Source organism: Toxorhynchites rutilus, chromosome 1 (genome assembly GCF_029784135.1).
Source record: "Toxorhynchites rutilus septentrionalis strain SRP chromosome 1, ASM2978413v1, whole genome shotgun sequence".
NCBI lineage: Eukaryota > Metazoa > Arthropoda > Insecta > Diptera > Culicidae > Toxorhynchites > Toxorhynchites rutilus.
Window position 1 is genome coordinate 63,747,627 of NC_073744.1, and position 21,089 is coordinate 63,768,715.

At 41.3% G+C, this 21,089-nt stretch overlaps 1 protein-coding gene across 1 annotated transcript in view; it reads left to right on the forward strand.

The window, feature by feature from the left end:
- The window catches only part of LOC129768446 (ADP-ribosylation factor-like protein 8), a 22,860-nt gene continuing 1,771 nt past the window's right edge, over positions 1-21,089 (forward strand). The window contains exons 1-3 of the mRNA XM_055770112.1: positions 1-501; positions 986-1,140; positions 1,220-1,381. Coding sequence (XP_055626087.1) covers positions 379-501; positions 986-1,140; positions 1,220-1,381 — 440 coding nt within the window. The 5' untranslated portion in view covers positions 1-378. The remainder of the gene's footprint in view (positions 502-985; positions 1,141-1,219; positions 1,382-21,089) is intronic.

A 21,089-nucleotide genomic window follows, 5' to 3' on the forward strand; every position in this document is an offset into this window, starting at 1 on the left:
AGCAAATAAAAAAGTGATAGTGCAGAAGGAAGGGAAAAATCTTGATACTCTCTGTCGTATATTGCTGTCTGTGACAAAAAGTGACGAAAAGCACAGACTGTACCGAAAAAAGTTTTCATTTTTACTGATTTTCCCTAAGGTTATTGTTTTAGTCTTTCCAAGAACGCAGTTTGAATTTCGTGAGTGTCGTTCTCCTAGTCAGTTGTCGGAAAATTGATGGAAGAGAAAAGGGTGTAAACAGAAGGAATAGTTTTCAAGGGTCAAATCCAGCAGAAAAAAAGTTTGTCATATTGAGTGTATAAGGAGGAAATCGAAAATTGGCTTTTCCTTGGTGGAGGATATCCAGGTGGTCTACACGGTGCACACTAGCGATCGAAAATGTTAGCGCTAATCAATCGGATTCTGGACTGGTTCAAAAGTCTGTTTTGGAAGGAGGAAATGGAACTGACACTGGTCGGATTGCAGTACTCCGGGAAGACAACCTTTGTTAACGTTATCGCCGTAAGTGGAATGCATCAAAGAGTAAAGTTAGGCATAAATTCCGCAGGGAATGAGAAGAACAAGAGTGCCATTGAATCTTGGGCTTATTTTTCATGAAATGTTGAGCTAATCGTCGGCTGCGTTATCAGCGCCCAATTGATAGTGATTGGATGGCAATATGCGTTCAGTTTACTGTTTGATATGCTAACTACGCAGAGTCGGATCCTAACTTGAGGCTGAGCTCTTTGTGACTCATACAAAGCATTTTAGTGAAAGAATCAGAAGTGCAACACATGAATAAATGTACTTTTTGCGTTTGTTTGCAACGGCTGTTTACGATTGTGTCATCTTTTCGCTTTTGAATTTCCAATCGCATTTTCTTTTTATATGTTTCACAATCGCAGTATGCGCCGCATTTGCAGACAAATTAGAAAAATAAAAGCAGAACTAGGTATTGATGCAATTGAATTTTAGACTCGTCTTTGTTTTTATCTCATCAATACAGTCCGGTCACTTCTGCGAGGATATGATCCCAACGGTTGGCTTCAACATGCGTAAGGTGACCAAAGGCAACGTCACAATCAAAGTGTGGGACATCGGAGGCCAACCTCGATTCCGATCGATGTGGGAGCGATACTGCCGCGGGGTCAATGCCATTGTGTACGTTATCTTATCTCTTAGTCGGCGCGATGATTATTCACAGCTGGGATGTTTCTTTTTTTTGTTTTGATTATTTCAGCTATATGGTTGATGCGGCGGATTTGGATAAGATGGAAGCTTCCAGGAATGAGTTGCATTCGCTGCTGGATAAGCCCCAGCTGATGGGCATTCCGGTTCTAGTGCTAGGCAACAAGCGGGATATCCCTGGCGCCCTCGATGAGACTGGTTTGATCGAGAGAATGTGAGTGTTTAGCGTTTATTTGTTTAATGATATCATAGAAGAGAAGAAATAGTAAAATGTTTAAATTAGGGATTAACTCAAAGATTTAATACATCATCCTGTCCACGATTTCTGCAATTTTGAATTCCAATGTCAATTTTGTGGGAGCAATCCTGGGCGCAAAAGGTTAACGCTCCAAGGACATTTGTCTTGCGTTTCTGATTCGTAAAAACTGCTAGCGCTCAAGAAAACGAACGTTCAAGGATGCGACAACGACGAAACGACATCACTGAATCTGCAACTTTTTAAGATGGTGTGGGTAGAATCAAAACAGATTAAAAAGAAGTCTACTCGTGGAGAGCTTGGTGACAATCGTGTCTATTAATTTAACACTTATCTTATGCTACTGGTCCTTACATTTAAGTCAATTATCGTGGCCGCCATCGGTCGGAGCAAGTGTGGCCAATTAGATGTTTTGATCTCCTGTTCAGTTGTTTGCGTTTTTTTTAAATAGAGGAGTGGACTGAAAGATGATGCTTTTTCGCGAAAATTTAATTTGTTTAGCTTTTTTTTTGGCTTGAGCCTTTCCGGCTCATCCAAGTTCGGCTTCTATTTTCAAGTGACAAATGTACTGCCAATCCTTTTCTGATGTCACATTCAGATAGGATTCTGCCTCCACTCGGACACGAAACTTACGTTTTTATTTTATTCTGTAGGCAGAATATTCCGCTCCATCTCGGAAGCCACAATAAGATCGAAGCTTACAACGTAAACAATCGTTCACGGTTTTAATATTTGTCTGTTGGAAGTTTGTTTTTTGGATCTGTCTACATAGTGGAAGTGTGAACTTCATTTGTAATATACTGTTATAACGATCCCAAAGGATATAAATCGAAACCATATCCCCGAATTTTGGATTTCATCATTTGTTTTGATTGTTGGAAGATGGAGAAGAAACAATGCGGAGAATGCCAGCTAGAGATAAACGAAATCGAATCACTACGTTGTTCGATTTTTTTATTTTTACTTCCACATCAGCACGCAATGTTGTGGTTTCAACCTCAGTCGAGCAAGCATACAGGCGTCTGAGGGTGTTTACGTTTTCGCGTTTCGGATTTTCTTTCCTAGTCTATTTCCTGCCGGCTATGTTCAGAATGTTCGATTTCAACTGGGCTGTTTGGAACACTAGTTGAGTTGGATCGAACGGCTGCATCCAACAAATTGGAGTCCGATACAAACCCGTAAAAATCTTCCTCGTCGCTTTGAATTGCCTGCTGTTGTTGATAATCATTTTCGGTATCTTGGTTCACTAGGAACTCTGGCGAGATTCGATCGAATTGTTAACCTTTTCCTCTGTGTCCATCTTTTGCATCCGTGGGCCTAGTAAGTATTTTTTAAATATACTTGATTAGTCGCACCATCCTCTCAGCCTGTCCGTTGCTTTGCGGGTTATACGGAGGGCTCTTCAAAACCTTTATACCTTGGTTCTCTAGAAACTTGATAAATGAGGATGAATTGAAAGGAGGTCCTCCGTCGGTAACAACCACATCCGGTAACCCAAACCGTGCAAATAAAGTTGTAAATCTCTTCAGAACTTTTTTGCAATCGGTTCCTTGTGGCATTATGTCCAATTCTAACCATTTACTATAGCTGTCAACAATAATTAAAAATACTTTTTGTTGGAAACAAAAAAAAAACGGCATGCAGGCGAATGGACGTGTTGTGGGTATCCAAGCGTATTTTATCTCAGGTTTTGGCACGATAGACATCTCTATACAGGTACGGCAAGATTTGGTGTAATTTTCAATATCTCTGTTTAGTCCAAACCAATAAACACTTCTTCGGGCCAATTGCTTAACTTTTGAAATCCCTGTATGATTTTTGTGCAACATTTTCAGAATAACGTTTTGCAAAACTTTCGGAATAATCACTCTATCTTGAAACAAGATACATCCATCAATTAATTCAAGATCCTGATAATGTGCCCGAATATCCTTGAAACATGTATCAATCCTATCTGGCCAACCGTTTGAGATAAACGCCTGCACTTGTTGCAAAAACATATCCTTTCCTGTCTCTCGTGCTATCTGTCGATAGTCCATGGGAAAATCCGTTGAAAAATTAAAGTTTTTAGTGTATTCTCGCTGCAATGACTGAGGAATTTCGTCCGATAGCGGAAATCTCGAACAAAAATCAGCACTCCCCATTTTTGTAGACGGTCGATAAACTATGTCGAAGTCATATATTGAAAGTTCCATAACATAGCGTTGTAATCTGGTAACATACATTGAATTAAGACCTTCTTTACCAAAAATGCCAATGAGTGGCTTATGGTCCGTGTAAACTGTAAATTTCTAGCCATAAAGAAACTTATGAAATTTTTTTTATAGTGGTTACCACTGCTAAAGCTGCCAGATGTAATATGGGATACTTGCGTTGGGCATTAAGAGAAAACGATGCAAACGAAGCTGTTTTCTCTATACCATTAACCACATGAGCGATGACACCACCGATACCATAACTGGAGGCATTCGAAACCTCTACTACTGGTTTTCTTGGATCAAAAAAGACGGGTGGGTAATGTCGGGCACATAACCGGAGTGACGTAGGACTATACAAAGGGGACAGCTTTTGTTAAATATATATTTTAAATATATTGTTTTATTTTCTTCTTCTACGTGAATACCTACCTATCTACCTGAAAAATGGTTTAGTTTACTGTTTACTCTTTATGAATATGTTGATGGTTCTGAAAAGAACCTTTGGTGTTGTGTTTTTGTTATCACTCGATATTCTCATCTTGTTCGGTTAAACATTCCTGTTTAGCTGTTGCGTTTACCACTCGCCACAGCTTTCACAGTTGGAAAATTTCTTCCCATCCAGCTTGTGACATATTGTTCAGTAAATTACATTTAATGCGACGTGCCGGAGAAACACTTTGCCACTCACTGAAACTAATTGTTGTCTTGATGAGCGCCGAACCGAAGCTGCTCTGTTCTTGATGCGGGTTTTCTGATTGTCGTGAGCAGCTTTGCAAGCCAACTGGAGCACTCCGACGGCCGAAACTCTATAATCGCTGTTAGGTTACTGGTGCTCCGGCACCAATCCGTTCGGCCTAGTTACCCTTGCGGAGCAATCAGTGAATGCGACCAACAGGGAACTGGAGACCTGCACGGTTCGAGTGAGACTTTGCCTTTCCCTTAACTTGTCCTCCTTTGTTACGTCCACGATGCCGATGCCGTACAACCACACGGGTTTACGGTTTGAAAGAAAATAAGATATTTTTTTGGGGTCCGCGTGTTTTATACTCTAGCGGTACACACTCACAGGATAGAGACAAATCGGCAGACTCAGCCAGAGGGACGAGTCCAACGAGACGAACGAATGAGCGTTAACAGGGAGCGATGGCAAAAAAATACATTCATTACGATTTGTTCGCTCGTTGGATTCACATGCAGGCTAAAAAGGATCCTTTTCAGGATCACAAAATTATCTTCAATCTAAAGAGTTTATTGTTTTGTTAACCCCGATATCCCCATCTTGTTCGGCTAAACCTTCCTGTTTAGCGATTTGTTGCCACTCGCCACAGCTTTCACAGTTGGAAAATTTCTTCCCATCCAGCTTTGTGACATGTTGTACAGTAAATTACATTCAATGCGACGTGCCGAAGCGCCACTCAGTGTCGCATTGGAGGCGATTTTAACCTGTAATTGAACATTTGCGATGACAGTGGTACAGTATCGACTTTCAATGTGGGGTCATAATTTGGATCTCTATGTTTACAAAAATGTCCAACTAAATAAGTCGCATTACATGTCCGTCCAATTAGCTAAATGTCGAACTAATTGTAAATTACTGTACTTTCAATCTGGAAACAATTTAAGAATTGGTGAAAATTGAATAATCTGGAAAGTCCCCAACTATCAATAAGCTCAGAACAACTGCCAAATTCACACACTCATCAGATCCTGGCAAACAAATTATGAAAAAATCAATTTGTGTTTTATTATTATTTTGGATAATGTTTTAGAAAGCATTGAACTGTATTTCTTAAACTCTTTTTTGGAGGGTTTAATGGCCCTGAAAAGCGCCTTGTTTTATGGAATGGTTCCAATTTAGAAAACTTACTCGTGGTTTTGAAAAAAACCATTTCGAACGCCCTCGATGCCGCCTTGTTCTGGATTTGCCACCAAAGCAGTTTGTATGAAGAACAAACTTTTTTCTTCTGCTACCTGCTGCCGTTTTGCGATTGCGTTTGCGTCTGCCTGTTGTTGTCTTGATGCCCACCGAACCAAAGCGCAAGCAGTTTTGCCAGCCAACTCGATCACTTCGGCAGCCGAAACTCTATAACGGCGGCTAGGTGGACTGGTGCACTGGTAATAACGCGCTCGGCCTAGCTACCCTTGCGGAGCAATTGGCGAATACACCTACGGGAAACTGCAGTCCAAAATGGTTCGAGCGGAATTTTGCCTTTCCCTTCTCTTTTCCTCCTTTGCCATGTCCAGACATGGCTGCTTGTGTCAGTTTGTTGATGTGTTGTGATGCGAACCGATGTGGTGTACGGTTTGAATGAGAATGATCGTTACGGCAGCGGAGCGGGGATTTTTAAGCTGACTGGCTGGCTCGAGAATTACGCATGTGTGAGACTGCGACCAATGTTTCGTTCATTTTTTTTTTCTTTTTCCTTTCCAATCATGCTTCATTCTATTTCGCTGCTGCTCTGGTTGCCCGTTTTGGTCGGTACGATTTGAGGAGCACAAAATGGACCAATCAAAAATGGGCACATAGTGCATTTTGACAATGCTTGATATTTCACAATTACTCAATTATTTATCTCAAGAAAAATGGAATGTTATTCGTTATGATAGATGCGTAGATATATTTCCTATCAATTGATGCAAAAACCTTTGCGATCTATTGAGAAATGCTCGAGTTATAAGCGTTCCAAATCTTGCATTTTTTCCTACTTGTTCAGTGCCTAGATTTCCATTTCACCCCCTATATCTTCCGGTTAGTCGTAGTCCTACGTCAAAATTCTAAGAGATTTTCATTCAAAAGGTAATTCTTGCATTCATCAAAGACTTCCTGACATTCGTTAGACCAATAAAACTGAACTTCCTTTTGCAGTAATCTGTAAAGACAACTTAAACGGGATGACAAATGGGGAATGAACTTTCCGTAGAAGTTCAAAAGTCCCAAAAATGCCTTTAATTCTGAAACGTTTCGTGGTGGTTTCGCTACCTGAATAGTTTCTACCTTTTGCGGACATGGCATTAATCCTTTATCTGAAATAATGTTTCCCTGGTAAGGCAATGATTTCACAAAAAAATTGCATTTTGTTAGATTTACTTTTATGTTAGCTTTAGAAAGACTTTTTTTTTACAGTCTTCATAGTCAATCCCGGTAATTAAAACGTCGTCTAAATAACAAAATACTAAAGGTAAACCATTCAAAATTTGATCCATAATCTTTTGAAAAATCGAAGCGCTGGATGATGCACCTTGTGGTAGTCTTGTATAAGTGTAGCGACCTTTAAGAGTATTGATTACCATAAATTTCTGCGATTTTTCTGATAACTTCAACTGAGTGTATGCTCCAGCAAGGTCTAATGAACAGAAAACCTTAGCTCCCGCCAAAGAAGCAAAAAGATCCTGAGCATTTGGCAAAGGATAAGTATTAGATATGATAATTTTGTTGATTGAAACCTTGCAATCGATTACCAAACGAATTCCCTGATCTTTTTCACAATAACCACAACAGGCGAAGCCCACTCACTTGCCTCTATAGGCTTAATCACTCCATCTTTTTCTAAAAGTTCAAGATGTTCAATAACTTTTTGTCTGAGCCTCAAGGGAACTTGATAGGCTTTCTTGAAAACAGGTCTACCTTCCTTCAGAATTAAGTCTCCTTCAAACCCAACTATAGGATCAGAAAAGCTCTTTTTGAAAATTTGATTAAACTTACTCTTCACATTTTCCACTGTACTTTCAATATCCCTCTCCGAGATCTGATTTATCCTCGCACAACAAAATGGCGTACGCCATTCTGGGAAGAACAAATCGAGCCATTTTCTGCTAAAAAGTGGGGTAATTCTGCGCAATTTCTTATTATTTTTCAAAACCACCAATTCCATATTGTGCTCACTAATTCCATTCATGCTTACAGATACCAAAATGCTTCCTAAAACTTCCAATTTAGCTCCATCCACAACGGCAAGGCGATTGTGGTATGATTCCAGCATTAAATGTCAGAATCGACTATTATATTCCAGTTCGTCAATAACGCTAACAGCAGAACCACAATCAACTTCCATGCGCATTTTCCTATTTTCCATAAAAGCTTCTATGTAACAGGGCTCATTCAGATGCTTGGCAGAAGACAGTTTCATACAGTTTTCTTCTGATTCGGATTCGCTGTCTTTAAGATCCTCTTTCAAACGTTTAAAATAATCAGTCCTGCTAGCAGTTTGAGCCGGAGAAGCTTCAGAATCATCCACAAATTTGACATGCATCTTTTTTTTTCTTTTCAGTTCGTAACAATATTTTTTAGTGTGCCCCTTCTTGTTGCAAAAATTGCAAAAGTATGATTTTCTTTGGGTGGAAAACGAACTACTACGACTACCACTCCTGCTTTCATCATGTCTATTTCTCCTTTCTCGGCTTCTGGGACGATGTGAACTGTAAACCTTCCGCTTGCTGCTGTCTACTTTTGCCACTACTGTTAGTCTATTATCGTTCATCATTCTTTTGCGTACGCCAGCAACTTCTCTGTTAACCATATTTTTCTCAGCTTTAGCCAAAGTTAATTCTTCCTCTTCAATCAGTCTTTGCTGTACCTGCTTGTCTAAAACGCCCATTACTAATTTATCTATAATGGCAGTTTCCTTGAACGCACCAAACTTGCAGCTTTCTGCTTGTAATTTTACTTTAAGAATAAAATCTTCTGCTGTTTCAGATTCTTCCTGCATCATAATATAAAATTTGTATCTCTGAAACATATCTGTATCTGCCTTGTCAAACCGTCGCTTTAACGAATCAATAATAGCCTCATAAGTCAGAGTAGATAAATCTACATCTGGACGTAATAGCTTTAGCTCACTGAATGTTTCTCTTCCACACAGTGCAAGGAAATATGCAATTTTCTCCCGAAATGGTATTTTATTAATTTTAAAGATCCATTCGATTTGCTCAACATATTGCGCGAAACTGGTTGAACAAGGAATATACGTCTCAATGGAGCCTATTAGCGGCATTGTTAATCTGATAGTACAATAAAAATGAACAAAAATGAATGCAAAAACCAAAACGTCTGAATAATAATGCTTCTAAATATATGTATGTTTCCAAAAAAATGATAATAAAAATAGGGAACTTCTTTTATTTATATCATTGACCAAAAATGGGTGCACGTACCTTATTTTCTGTTGTTCAATCAACGGGAAACAAATCGACCGACCCAAATCTGGCTCGGGCAGACAAAAACATTCAGCGAAAGCAGCATCAACAAAAGGCAGCAACAACCGCAAAAGCCGCAACAGCAGCAAAACCCAGCAACAGCAGCAAAAACCAGCAATCACAGGAGCACAAACAGCAACCACCAACAAATCGCTCAATCGACAAATTTTGCCTTGTTGTATTCTGATGATAAAATTGATAGACAAAAAAAAATTAGTCTTCCAAAGGAACTGATTGAATTGTCAGAAAACAATTATAAAGGGTGTGTCACATCAAATTGCATCACGGAAAAAACGCTGTAGAAATTCGCCCAGTAGACCGATCCTTTTGAAAATTTTAGACAGTAAAATAAAAACTATTAGACAACTTTTGGCATTTTCTTTTTATTCATACTTCGAGCCCAAGCCCGTATGCTCGCACCTTCCTCTTTACCCGTCCATAAGGTTCTGTACAACGTCAGGTTGTAGTTTTTTTTTTTTAACAGAAATCCATTTTCTCTTGAAGTCCGCCTCCGATTTGACAGCTTTTGGGTTCTTCCGGAGGGCCTGCTTCATAATCGCCCAATATTTCTCTATTGAGCGAAGCTCCGGCGCGTTGGGCGGGTTCATTTCCTTTGGCACGAAGGTGGTAGTAAGCGCTTCTGTAGGCACTCCTTAAGGTAAACCTGCCCGTTTACCGTGCCGGTCATCACGAAGGGGGCGCTCCGCTTTCCGCAAGAGCAGATCGCTTGCCACACCATGTACTTTTTGGCAAACTTGGATAGTTTCTGCTTGCGAATCTCCTCCGAAACGCTGAATTTGTCCTCTGCGGAGAAGAACAACAGGCCCGGCAGCTGACGAAAGTCCGCTTTGACGTAGGTTTCGTCGTCCATTACCAGGCAATGCGGCTTCGTCAGCATTTCGGTGTACAGCTTCCGGGCTCGCGTCTTCCCCACCATGTTTTGCCTTTCGTCGCGGTTAGGAGCCTTCTGAACCTTGTATGTACGCAGGCCCTCCCGCTGTTTGGTCCGCTGGACGAATGAACTTGACAAATTCAGCTTATTGGCGACATCCCGGACCGAACTTCTCGGATCACGTCTAAACTGCTTAACTACGCGCTTGTGATCTTTTTCACTGACGGAGCATCCATTTTTGCCGTTCTTCACCTTCCGGTCGATGGTTAGGTTCTCGAAGTATCGTTTTAGTACTCTGCTGACCGTGGATTGGACGATTCCCAGCATCTTACCGATGTCACGATGTGACAACTCCGGATTCTCGAAATGAGTGCACAGGATTAATTCACGACGCTCTTTTTCGTTCGACGACATTTTTCCAAATTTACGAAAAATTGACAGTGAAGCATGGCCAACGTGATCTATACACTCTTATCTGATTATAAGCAAAAGCTGAAGATATAATTCCTAAAAATTCAATTTCTACAGCGTTTTTTCCGTGATGCAATTTGATGTGACACACCCTTTACTACAGAACACAATGTCCGTCGAATTGAGCAACAAAAAAATGGCTATACGGTTGAATAAAATTGTGTTAAATTCACTATGCCGGCACCGCAAACAATATGGGCAGCGCAAACAATATAGGCAGCAACAAAAAAAAATCTTATCCCGAATCTCTGGTGACAAGATGAAACACTGCTACCAAATTTCATTTTCACTTTCCACTTTTATTCTCGTCGCCAGTATAATTTTCATTCAAATTTATCACAACACTTTATAGTTTGGCTGTCGTCTTCTAACCGACTCAGTTCCCCTTTATTGGTCCTTTTAAGTGTTATATAAACAATACATTTGAATGATCGAGAACAGTTGTTTGCTTTTGATATCTAGTTCGCTAGTGGGTTTGGACCAAGTGGTCGAATATAAAACTATTAGGCTAGGCGCAAATTGAGAAGCGTATAGCGCTCGTAAGCGAACACGAGACTATCAACACGACTCATTCGTGCCACAAACGTAGCGTGGTGGAGCGCATATTGAGTCGCAGTTTGGTGTAAATGACGTGCCACTCGCATACAATGTCTGATTCACACAGAGTTGTGCGATATATTTATTTACTAACACAACCTTCCGACCGGTACAACCATCAGACTCACGGCGCTATATGATTGTTCACCAACACAACCAACACAACCAGCATGAGCAGCACGAGAAACTGTGGCTCAGCCACAGCGTCGAGCGAGTCATGTCTCACGAGCGCTCCTCCATCTCGCGTCATCTGACCAATATGCGCCGTTTCATCTGTTTCCATGAGCCACAAAGACAGGCGCTACATCGCGCCAAGTTACTCGCGCCATACGCGTCTCAATTTGCGCCTAGCCTTACAGTAATAAAGCCGAAGCGATTGGCACTTCTTCAGCCCGGGGGTCCAAAAAAATTGATCTCAGTGACTTGTCTCTGCCATGCCTGACACCATCGATTCCCGCTCCTGAAATCTGACTATACCTATCTGGATTGCACCCGTTAGCAAGTGTTGACGACGTACAAAAAATTGCTTCTCGTTGTTTGAATTTAACCGGTCCTGCTGACGTTATACGTCTTGTTCCTAAGGAGGCAAATACTGCAAAGCTGACTTTCGTTTCTTTCAAAATCGGACTGGATCCATCATTGAAAGACCTCGCTCTCCAGGCCCGATGGATTTTTATTCCGTGAATTCATCTACTATACAAAAAATCAGTGTCGATCCAACGGCAATACTCAGGCAACTTCTTAATGCTCTGTCTTGTGTACGGTGGAAGCTAGAGGCGAATGAACTGCAAAGTTTAAAGCTTCTAAAAACAATGAATTGAATTGACGGTGGAAGCCCTAGGGTTGACACCATTACTAATAATCATTCCTCGCGACGTTCTGTGTATGGTGGAAACTCTAGGGTTTCCACCAGAGGTGAGTGTCTATATCATTCACCAATTATTCCTGCGCCTGATGATTGCTTGTTGCAGAACATAACCTGCGATGGTAGCCGTTTATGGATCTACTACCAAAACGTTCGCGGACTACGGACCAAGATCGATGATTTCTATTGCAACACCCTGGATTGTAATTTTGATGTCATCATTTTAACTGAGACGGAGCTCTACGATGCCATCAATTCGACGCAGCTTTTTGGTAACAACCATGCTGTCCACCGAAGCTGTAACAATAGCAACAAATCGAGTTTTGGAGGAGTTCTTATCGCCGTACACCATCGATTCGTCAGTAACAGGATAACTGTAAGCCTTGGTGAAACGTTAGAACAAGTGTGTGCATCGATTACGATTCGATCCAAGCGGATACTGTTGTGTGCAATTTATGTTCCGCCGGACAAGAGCAAGGACCTCAACGTACTAAAAAGACATATTGCGTCCATTCATGAACTAGCGAACAATGGCTCTGCTGACGATCTCTTGTTAGTATGCGGTGACTATAATCAACCTGGAATTTCCTGGAATTGTTCTGATGGTCGATCCAGGCCGTGAATTATGTTCCGTTATCAATGGCTAGTTCCCCGTTGATTGATGGCATGGATTTCCTTAATTTGTGCCAAAGGAATCTTAAGTGCAACCACTTAGGGCGAATTCTCGACTTGTTTTTTTTTTGTTCCTTTGATTTGCTTGTGGAAATCTCGAGATCCGATCCGTGGAGAGGAGATGGCGGATGGTGAAGGTCAGCTGGCAGAAGTAGCTGACCTTCACCATCCGCCATCTCCTCTCCACCTCTGATTGACGATGATGCACCGTCGCATGATATGAATGAAAATGTCGAGCTTGCGTTAGATTATAGCAAGATTGATTTCCATGCTCTAGTTGATTTCCTGACTGGCGTTAATGCTCTTCTCGATGAATGGATTCAAATGTCCCAACTCGTCGACCTGCTGTTTCTCCTGCCTGGAGCACCTGGCTGTTACGGAAATTGAAACGGAAACGGAATGCTTCGCAACGCAGACTTCGATGTAATCGTTTCTCGGCAATAAACGCAGTTTCCACTTGGCGTGCAACGAGTACTGTAATCTAAACTCGTCGCTCTACAAATCGTACGTTTTGCGAGTTCAACTAATCTGAGGCGAAACCCAAAGAGCTTCTGCACTGAGAGGAAAATTTAGTAAATATGACGAATTTTTTGGTACATGTTACCAATTCTCTAGTCATTTTCTACCCTACTAATCATTGGTACATGTTACAAAAAAAGAATGGTAGGCACATATGTCAAACAAACTACAAATTGTTGGTCCAACATTGGTGCAATAACAGTGAAAATTTTGCTTCATATTTGTGAGAGATAATCATCAGGGATAATGACAATATATTTTAATAATTATTTTTAATTTAAAAAATTGTATTTGATTGCGTTTAATTCTACTTACTTAGAATACATTATACTATTAACTTATTCTATAAACAACATCAATAATTCTCGTTGGAATCATTCTATAAACTGCGTACAAGAGGCAAATTTCAATCGCAGTCTCAACCACCTCAATTTGATGAGCATTTCCAAAGCAAGTTCCCGTTCCTCTTCCTGCTGCATCGCTCTGATTTGTATTAGCTGTTTAGCAGCTGATTAGCAGAGTGACGGTAGAATTAGCACGTTTCATCCGTATTTTGTTCTCTCGTGTCCCTATGAAGAAAAGAAATACATATGTTAATGATATTAAATATGCAATAAATTATGCATGCTCACCTTAAGTTTTTTACGGTCGATGATGTGTTGAAGAAAGATTCCAATCTTAGCGACAAACTCGCCGTTACCTTCAATCCCATAGCTTGGATGGTTTTTGGTAAACAAGTATTACGAGTCTGGGATCATGACAGCTGTAAAGACAAGGAAAAAGGTCAATAGTGTTGTAATGTATAGAATATAACTGATGTTTATCCTTGGCGGGAATATGAAAATAGTTTCCCGATCGAGGTGACTGATGTAATGATGTAAAAAAACGAATACTTATCTCCGATTTGTTTATGATGAATAATTGTACTGCATATAATTTTAAGGCCAACTAAAAAAGAAATAAAAGGTATTAGGTCAATTATGTTAATATGGATTAAAATTTCTTGTGATATTTTCCCCGCCGAAAATATGAAAACAAATTCTCGGGGGAGATGAATACATAATTGAATTCAATAAAAACAAAGTGCTTACCTCCGAATCGCTTCGTCTCCAAAAGACGAAAGACAAAGTGCGCACATCACAGTTGTTAGGTATGACAATAAAAACAAACTTACTAATGGTATGAAGTAAAATATACGAATTCCTGGTAGGAACATTCATTGCGTCTGACATCCTTTTTACGCAATTTTAGTAATATTTACAAAAAATGTGTATATTTTACCAATGTTTTTGCTACTAAAGAGTTGGTAGCTGCTTTTACTAAACTATTTCTCCAGTGTGGAGCTATGTAAACTCGAAACGGAAGAATTCGACTATACCTCCCAGCATCTTTTTGAATGATGTTGAATCATCAGTGGGCGAGGAGAAATGTGAGCTTTTTGCTACACATTTTTCGTCAGTGTTTACTTCAGAATTAATTAGAATTATCCGAAAGACAGTTATCCGAATTCCAATCATCCGAATGTAGCAGATACCCGAATGCAAAGTTTATCCGAATGCATCATTTACCCGAATGTACCATTCACAGCTATATCTAATTAGAAGGTATTTTTATATTAGATTCTGACATGCATTATTAAAATTAACTGGCATCTAAAAACTCGTATATTGCGTGAGTAGAGCAAAAACGAGAGAAAGCGGCGTGACGTACTATGTCTTTCAAAGTCATAACTAAAGAAGATATATAGTTTCACATTTACATTAAATAGATAATAAATTTTGTAAAAATAATGGATATTAAAATTCGATCATGATCATTACCCAGTTATTTGGATCACGTAGCCCATTCACGTAAGGAAAGCTGTCAATTTTTTTTGTCGCCATAAAATTCATAGGATGAGATATTGGAATCTGTTAGAAGAACAAAAACCAGGCAACCATCAACTACGAGCTGCTCCACTACTGCCAAATCCTTTATTCAGACATGTATGTAACTTTTACATTGAAATGAGGGGCTTAGAATGAAAGGGGTGTAAGTAATTTGATCGATTTCTCTACATCGACTCTCTCTTTGGGTCATAACTTAGCTGCAAATACATTCCCAGCTGTATTTACCAACGTGGAAAATAGGTCAGAACCTCATCTATCGGATTCTATAGCAAACTTAAATTGGAAAGTTTTTGCAGTTGAGTTATTAATTAAATAAAAAGTTGATGAAGAGAAAACGATTAAGTCACTTACACCCCTTGCATTCTGAGCCCCTCAAATATGAATGATATATTTCCGAACAAAAAATACTCGGGCAAACCTAATGCACCAGGCAAACGTATGCCGTTCAACGCTCGCTAACGCTCGGTTAGACCTAACTAAAGAATCTTCTCCTATGTTTCGTAAAGGGTGTGTCACATCAAATTGCATCACGGAAAAAACGCTGTAGAAATTCGCCCAGTAGACCGATCCTCTTGAAAATTTTAGACAGTAAAATAAAAACTATTAAACAACTTTTGGCATTTTCTTTTTATTCATACTTCGAGCCCAAGCCCGTATGCTCGCACCTTCCTCTTTACCCCGCCCATAAGGTTCTGTACAACGTCAGGTTGTAGTTTTTTTTTAACAGAAATCCATTTTCTCTTGAAGTCCGCCTCCGATTTGACAACTTTTGGGTTCTTCCGGAGGGCCTGCTTCATAATCGCCCAATATTTCTCTATTGGGCGAAGCTCCGGCGCGTTGGACGGGTTCATTTCCTTTGGCACGAAGGTGACCCCGTTGGCTTCGTACCACTCCAACACATCTTTTGAATAGTGGCACGAAGCGAGATACGGCCAGAAGATGGTCGGGCCCTCGTGCTGCTTCAATAGTGGTAGTAAGCGCTTCTGTAGGCACTCCTTAAGGTAAACCTGCCCGTTTACCGTGCCGGTCATCATGAAGGGGGCGCTCCGCTTTCTGCAAGAGCAGATCGCTTGCCACACCATGTACTTTTTGGCAAACTTGGATAGTTTCTGCTTGCGAATCTCCTCCGGAACGCTGAATTTGTCCTCTGCGGAGAACAACGACAGGCCCGGCAGCTGACCAAAGTCCGCTTTGACGTAGGTTTCGTCGTCCATTACCAGGCAATGCGGCTTCGTCAGCATTTCGGTGTACAGCTTCCGGGCTCGCGTCTTCCCCACCATGTTTTGCCTTTCGTCGCGGTTAGGAGCCTTCTGAACCTTGTATGTACGCAGGCCCTCCCGCTGCTTGGTCCGCTGGACGAATGAACTTGACAAATTCAGCTTATTGGCGACATCCCGGACCGAACTTCTCGGATCACGTCTAAACTGCTTAACTACGCGCTTGTGATCTTTTTCACTGACGGAGCATCCATTTTTGCCGTTCTTCACCTTCCGGTCGATGGTTAGGTTCTCGAAGTATCGTTTTAGTACTCTGCTGACTGTGGATTGGGCGATTCCCAGCATCTTACCGATGTCCCGATGTGACAACTCCGTATTCTCGAAATAAGTGAACAGGATTAATTCACGACGCTCTTTTTCGTTCGACGACATTTTTCCAAATTTACGAAAAATTGACAGTGAAACATGGCCAACGTGATCTATAGACTCTTATCTGATTATAAGCGAAAGCTGAAGATATAATTCCTAAAAATTAAATTTCTACAGCGTTTTTTCCGTGATGCAATTTGATGTGACACACCCTTTATTAACTGGGCAATCGGTGAAACACAGGTTTGCTTGTGAGAGGCCACCGCTTCCGACGGCGGGTCGGCGGCCGACGCGAATTGCGTCACCTTGGCGGCCTCGTTAGATGGTTAGACATTGTTCTCAAGATAAATGTCATTACAACAAAATAAATTCACAATAAACATGGCGCTACGGTGGCATGTATAAATAAGTACTATTTTTCCCTCATTTTTAAGAAATGCTTATCTGCCTCATTTTCGAAAAACATATTCCAAAGCCGGTGTTCATTCCTGAATGATCTCTTAGCCTCAAAGAGCAATACGGCAAGGAAAGAAGACAGCATGTTTATTGAGTCCACACCAATTTCTAAAAATTAACCAATGAAGTCCTCCGCATCATTTCCCAATTTCCTCTTTACAATTTTCAATTCTAATGCGTATTTTTGTTGCTCTATCATGTTGTATTGAGATCAAATCTAATTTATTAAGGGTGGAAACTCAATCCGGGAAATCAGGATTTTTTTTCACCAAGAAAAAAACAGGAAATAAACAGGAATTTTCATTCAAAACCAGGAAAAATCAGATGGACTCATATTTTTAATTATTATTTTAAAAACCTTCAAACCTACGTCGCAGTCAAAACATAAAAGGACCCTAAGTGCAAAGATACACATCCAGATTTTCGTAGGAGCATTGCTTCTGTTTTCACCCCCAGTACCTTTGGAGTAGTTACAGAGGCTGTTGAGGATGAATAATTGGAGGCTAAATTAAGCGTTTTTCGTAACATCAGCTGCCGCAGTTCAACTATTTTTGAAGAGCCTATGGCAACTTTCCTTTTCTCCGAACTGACGAACCTTATCAAACCAGTAATGGATAAACTGACGTCACTCATAAACGTCGATCTTTTTAATGATTCGTTTCTGTCAGCAGCTATCATTGAATTGGTATTTGCTGTGAAAGCTGCAATCAAAAGTCTCTGAGAAAAATATCTTGATTTTTTCAACAGAACTGTAAATAGTACTACACAGCATTTCTTCTAAAAATGATGAAATTCATCTTTGTCGTATCCTGTGACACGACATATTTCTTGTATCGATCCAGCAGTTAGGCGTCGTGCACAAATTACGTAACGCTAAAAATCCGGATTTTGGACTCCCTCCCCCGCATGCATTTCGCTCTTGAACATTTCGTGGAGAGAGATAGAATCAGTGGTACCGTGGCGGACAAAATTAAACAGGATGTTCGTCTAGGCTTTGACACTAGGTACCAGGCTCAGATGTCACATTCCTGATTCGCGCTGATCACGGCTCTGGCCTCACTGCTTACAAAGATCATGGGATCACAAAAAGCGACTATGTACAACGAGCGGCCCGGAGTTGGTACCCAAAGAAATCATGAACGATAAAATAAACAAAATGAACGAGGTAAATTCACACGGGATCTCGGATTTCTCCATCGGATAAAAGGAAGAGGGATACTCCTGGAGAATACCTGAAGAAGGCAAAAAACAATAACCCGGTCAATAGGTGAAGGAAGGTGAAGGCAGTGGGTGGCGCATTGTCGAAAACCAGACGGAGAAACGGAAGAAGAGAGAAGAAAAGAAAAAAAAAGTGGCGCAGGAGAAGAAAACCCCTAGACCCCGAAGCGAGCGAAATAAAGGTGATGCCCTGATTGTCGAGGTGAAGGGAGGAGTGACTTCATTCCTACGGAAAGTGAGGGACGATCCGGAACTGAAGGAACTGGGGACGAAGAAAGATCCGGTGGTCAAGAGCTCAGCTTTCAAGGAACTTGTTGAGAAGCCGCTCGGCGAGGAAGCGAACATGGGAGCTCTATCTCAGTGGTCGAGTGCAGGTATCTGGACGAAGTCACTACAGACGAGGAGTTGAGGCGTGATTTACTGGTACAGTGTAAGCTGGACGATATTCCGATGACGATCTGAATGAGGAAGGCGTACGGTGACAGGCAGACCGCGTCGATACGGCTTTCGACGGTAGCAACCAACAAAATGGTACAGACGACCAAAATAGAAGTCGGCCGGTCGGTGCGCCCGATGAAAATTGTGTGCGGGTAATCAAGCGGATGGAGAGATGTTTCAAGTGTATGGGGTTCGGACAACACTGGCCCGACAAATCTGACCTGTGCAGGAAATGTGGCGAGAAAAAGCATGTTGCGAGAGACTGCACGAAGCCACCGAGATGCCTGCTCTGCAAATCGGAGGATGGTAGCGACCATGCAACAGGAGGCTTCAAGTGTTCCTCGTACAAGAAGGCGTTGATAGATTCGCAGTGATGGCTCAACAACTGTTGTTGCAGTCAACAACAAAAGCAAATTGCGATGTTGCAATCATAGCTGAACCGTATCGAGTACCTCGCGATAACGACAACTGCGTGACGGAAGGATCAAAGATGGCTGCAATACAGGTAATGGGCAGATATTTTATCCAGGAAGTGATTGGAGGCCCATATGAAGGTTTCATAATCTCCAAAATTATTGAAATTTTCATGTGCAGTTGCTATGCACCCCCAAGATGGACAATCGAGCAGTTCCAACAGATGCTAGACGCAATGACCGCGTCGATAGAAAACCGATCGTCATTGGAGGCGACTTCAACGTTTGGGCGGTGGAGTGCGGAAGTAGATGTGCCAACGTAAGAGGGTACAGTCTACTGGAAGCTCTCGCAAAGCTGGACGTGACGTTACTGAACGAAGGTACCATCAGCACTTTTCGGAGAGAAGGGCGTGAATCATCGACGTCATCTCTTGCAGTCCGTCGTTGGGGGCGAGCACGGAGTGGAAAGTATACGAATCGTATACGCATATCATCAGGCGATCTGGTATAAAATCGATAAACAGAATTACGGAACCTTTTCGTGGATGCACTTCGTCTGGATAGCAGAACTTCTGACTGGAATGTGGGAAATTTAACCGATTTACTGGTGGGAGCAGGTGACATTATGCCGCGCAAAATCGAACCGAAGAATAATCGACGCCCAGCATACTGGTGGAACGAATCTCTCCGCAACCTTCGCGCAAGTTGTCTTCGAGCTAGAAGACGCGTCCAGAGAGCACGAAACAGCACTGATAGATAGGAAGGTAGTACGGTGTACCGAGCAGCTAGAGCCGCCTTGAAACGGGAAATTAAACTGAGCAAATCGAACTGTTTTATGGAACGTGATGGCGAAGATCAGAAGTCCAGTGACGCCCGTCGAATCGTGTCCCGAGAGGCTGAAAACCATTGTGGAAGGATTACTCCCGAGGCATGATCCAACGACTTGGCCACCCACACCGTACAAAGAGAATGCTGTCGAACGCTCACGAGTCTCCAACGAGGAACTGATGGCAGTGGCAAAAGACCACAGATGAAGAAAGCACCCGAGCCCAAAGGAATCCCCAATGTGGGCTTAAAAGTGGTGATACTGGCGTTTCCAGACATTTTCAGGACAGTGCTACAGAAAAATCTGGACAATGATTACTTTTCTAAATAATGGAAGATACAGAAGTTAGTGTTGCTGCCGAAACCAGGAAAGCCCCCGGAAGTACTAACATCATATATGCATATATGCCTGCTGAATACGTTCGGAAAACTTTTGGAGAGGATTATTTTCAACCGATTGACGAATGCGTTTAATAGCGCTAAATGTGACACCATTGCCGAGTTCCTGCACCGCATTAAGGTTCCTGGGTACCTGTGCAGAATCCTAGAAAGCTATTTCCAGAACCGCGTTCTAGTCTACGAGACAAGCAGAGGGCAGGTGCCGATAAATCTGATACAAATGGTGTGCAAGCATGATTCTTACAATGTTTGTAAGTGTTATAATCTAGAAAAGGCCTGAATACGTGCCAAATAATCATCTGGTGATCGATTAAAAGTTGGCTCGAATGAGGGGCGCATTGACACCAATAGAAGGTGTATTTTATAATCCTTTAAAACATGTGATTCAGCAAAAATATACTATAAAACTACTGTAAATCAGGAAAATGACAATTTTATTTAAATGTTTTGCAACCGCTTCAAAGTATTCAAAAAAGTGGGCAAACCAAAATCATTTACCTTACATGCGAGAGAGAAACGAATTCAGTCTAGGGAAGTCGCTTCAATTTGCCGTGAAGTCCATTCGACGGTTAAGAAAGAAATGAGCACGGAGCTTCGTTAGAACAGTTAGCGAAAAGAGGCTCCGAATGGCTGTTGATTCATGTTGACCGAGAAAGTGCTGGAATAAGCAAAAACTCATATCCAATTGAATGTGAAGGCCGATGGCTTCATAGTCCCCTGACTATCCTCAGTAGAACATGACTTTGCCGAGCCCTATTCGTAATTTTATTTATCACGGCTTGCTGCGATATCAACAACTTGGTTTCAACACAAGTTGTTGAAACCAAGTTGTTGATACCGCAGTCACAATCACACACACACCGCCTTGTGTGTGTGATTGTGACGCACGTCCTTTCAATAAAATAGACTTAAATATACTACCACTACATCAAATAAGTATCCCGATATAAAGAAAATTCCTAGTTGTTTTGTAAGTGTTTCAAGTTTTTTTTTCATGTGCGGCTAAACGAATGTCTATCACTGTATGATGAACGG